Here is a 2,861-nt window from a genome sequence, read left to right as displayed (position 1 = left end):
ATTATTATTATAGTTATTGTTGTGGTTGTTGTTGTTAGCGTCACGCAGTAACGTGAAGACTTTAGTTTCAAAGCGTGTGAAGGCGTGTTTGTATAAACGTCACGACACGTGTTACAGCTCTGGTCACAGCGACTGCAGCTGATTGGTTGGTGGATCCTGAATGTGCCGCATGTCAGGACTCACAGAGGGTGATCACATGTCCATATGAACATGTGTATATTCAGGGTTCCCGAGGTCATGGAAAACCTGGAAAAGTCATGGAAGTTCACCATCACATTTTCCAGTCCTGGAAAAGTCATAGAACTAGTAAAAAATAATGAAAGTTTTGGAAAAAATTCTGGATGTGAGTAAGACATTGATCGTGGTGTGACAATAAGGAAACGAAGTTTTGGAGTTTTTTTTCTATTTGTTTCTTTAACAAAACAAGTTTGGAAGGAAAGTTTTATGTCAAAAGGTTTTGCCGTTTCTTTTTGGGGTTTTTTGGTGATAAAAATTGTTAAATTTTCAAGTTTCCAAGGGTCCTTGAACACATCATGTGTGATGCTGAAATTATGTTTGAAATGACTATGAGATAATTATGTCTCATGTTTACAAAACGCAGAGTAAGTGGAAAGAAAAAACGTGTGTGTGTGTGTGTGTGTTAACACGTGTGTTAGTAACGCTGCTCTTCTTCCCCAGCAGGCGTCGAACTGCCAACTCTTTCAGCACTTCACCTGAGAACACTGAGGCCCCAACAGGAGGCTGCGCTGAGGTCCGCGTCCCCTCCACCGCCCTGCACGTCTTCGTAAGTGACCGCCACACCTGTCCGGGGCCCGCCTGTCCGGGGCCCGCCTGTCCGGGGCCCACTTGTCCGGGGCCCACTTGTCCGGGGCCCACCTGTCCGGGGGCCCCGATGTAATGGCGTTGGTCAGTGATGAGCAGTAAAAGGTCTGATTACCCAGAATCCTCTCCTGCTGCCTCTGGCGCCCAGCAGCCCCTGCTCTGAGCTCCCGTCATGCTCCAGTGCTGCAGTGATGGTCCCGGCTGCTGACAGACAGACAGGAAGTGACATCACAGCGAGTCTGCACAGAGACCCTGCAGACTCAGAGTGATGATGCTCCGACAGCCAATCAGGATGCAGCAGGAGGGGGAGGAGCTGATCTCAAGTTTTCAACCTGAGACCCAAAAAAGAGACAATCTGATTGGTTCAAAATGTGTGTGTTCACGTGTTTACATGTGTGTGTTTGTGTTTACGTGTGTGTTCAGGACGCTCATGACGGAGAGGTGAACGCCGTGAAGTTCAGCCCCGGTTCTCGTCTCTTAGCAACAGGAGGGATGGACCGCAGGGTGAAGCTGTGGGAGGTGGTTGCCGGTGAGTCAACTGAGACAGACAGGAGAGACGGACAGGACAGACCCTGGTTACTATGTAATGGTTTTACTGGTCCGGCCCTCTTGACATCAGATGGGGCCGTTTGTGGCCCCTGAACCAAGTTTGATCCTCCTGTTTTAAAGTCCGTATGAAATGATTGTTTTTATAACGAGTCCTTCTCTAAACGTTTACAGCAGTCTGACATCATCTGGTCTCTGTGTCCTCTCTGAGACCCGTCTCTGTTCTCTGTGTGTCCACTCTGAGACCCGTCCCTGCTCTGTGTGTCCACTCTGAGACTCGTGTCTCTGTGTTTCAGGTCGCTGTGAGCCTAAAGGAGCTCTGACTGGCAGTAATGCTGGAATCACCAGCATCGAGTTCGACAGCGCTGTGAGTGTTTCCCCTTTTGTTGGTCAGATCATGTTAAGAACATGTGATGTTGGTTGGATCATGTTAAGAACATGTGACATTGGTTGGATCATGTTAAGAACATGTGACGTTGGTCACATCATGTTAAGAACTCTTTACAGACATTAAAACTTCGGTCTGTTACTGTCATTATTATTCCTGATCGATCCGATCTGATCAGAATCTCTTCAGCTCATCAATATGAACTTCAAAACTGTTTTCAAATGCAAAATAACACGTGAAAACATGCAAAATATGTGATTGTGTTTAAAAACATTGACGGCTGAATGGTGTCATGACATCATGAGTGAGGACTGTTCAGGTCAAACCTTCAAGTCAAGTCAATTTTATTAATAGAGCCCATTATCACAAAACACAGTTTGCCTCAGAGGGCTTTACAGCAGGCACCCTCCCTCTGCCCTCAGACCCCCAAAAAGAACCCCTGTAACGGGAAAAAAAGGAAGAAACCTCAGGAAGAGCGGCAGAGGATGATGAGGGATCCCTCTACAGGACGGACAGACGAGTGATAGATGTCGTAAATAAGAAATTAAATAAAATCAGAGAGCTGAAGGAATCTAACAAACATGTCACAACCCAAAATCCGAGCTGAACACAACAAAAACTAAAAATTCTAACAAACTTCCTGAATTTATTTATAATTTGTTAATATACGTATATGTTGTTTATATATAATTTGTTGATATTTGTTGTTTATTTTCAGGGCTCGTACCTGCTGGCGGCATCAAATGATTTTGCCAGTCGGATCTGGACTGTGGAGGACTACAGACTGAGGGTGAGTCTTTGAGTCTCTAAGTCTCTGAGTCTGTCAGTCGTTCAATCTGTCTTTGTCTCCAGGTGAATCACACCTCAGTGTACTTGATCAAACATATTTTACCTTTTGTCTGTCTCACTGGTCAGCCTGGCAGCAACTCAGTGGCGCTCGTTCTCAGGTCGTCCTGCCGGTAGCTCAGTGTTGCTCGTTCTCAGGTCGTCCTGCCGCTGGCACAGTGGCACTCATTCTCAGGTCATCTTGCCGCCGGCTCAGTGGCCCTCGTTCTCAGGTTGTCCTGCCACCGGCTCAGTGGCGCTCGTTCTCAGGTCGTCCTAC

General features: G+C 46.7%; 1 protein-coding gene and 1 non-coding gene across 2 annotated transcripts; both read left to right on the top strand.

The window, feature by feature from the left end:
• The first annotated feature begins 553 nt into the window (after window positions 1-553).
• Window positions 554-2,850, top strand: LOC121966662 (autophagy-related protein 16-like). The gene is made up of 4 exons (XM_042516731.1): window positions 554-784; window positions 1,246-1,351; window positions 1,665-1,735; window positions 2,475-2,850. The coding sequence occupies exons 1-4, from the start codon at window positions 578-580 to the stop codon at window positions 2,556-2,558; spliced, it is 468 nt and encodes a 155-aa protein (XP_042372665.1). The 5' UTR covers window positions 554-577; the 3' UTR covers window positions 2,559-2,850.
• On the top strand, window positions 906-1,162 carry LOC121966663. The gene has a single exon (XR_006107612.1).
• Window positions 2,851-2,861: the final 11 nt, after the last annotated feature.

This window comes from Plectropomus leopardus, unplaced genomic scaffold, assembly GCF_008729295.1.
Source record: "Plectropomus leopardus isolate mb unplaced genomic scaffold, YSFRI_Pleo_2.0 unplaced_scaffold25450, whole genome shotgun sequence".
Taxonomy (NCBI): domain Eukaryota; kingdom Metazoa; phylum Chordata; class Actinopteri; order Perciformes; family Serranidae; genus Plectropomus; species Plectropomus leopardus.
Note: the sequence above shows the minus strand (reverse complement) of the source record. Positions and strands in the feature narration are given on the sequence as shown.

What these genes read in the sequence shown, in the direction of transcription:
- LOC121966662 (XM_042516731.1), top strand. Translation starts at nt 578, where the DNA reads ATGTCTCATGTTTACAAAACGCAGAGTAAGTGGAAAGAAAAAACGTGT. An exon ending in GCTGTGGGAGGTGGTTGCCG is followed by an intron (nt 1,352 to 1,664) that starts GTGAGTCAACTG and finishes TCTGTGTTTCAG; the next exon opens with GTCGCTGTGAGCCTAAAGGA. An exon ending in GCATCGAGTTCGACAGCGCT is followed by an intron (nt 1,736 to 2,474) that starts GTGAGTGTTTCC and finishes GTTTATTTTCAG; the next exon opens with GGCTCGTACCTGCTGGCGGC.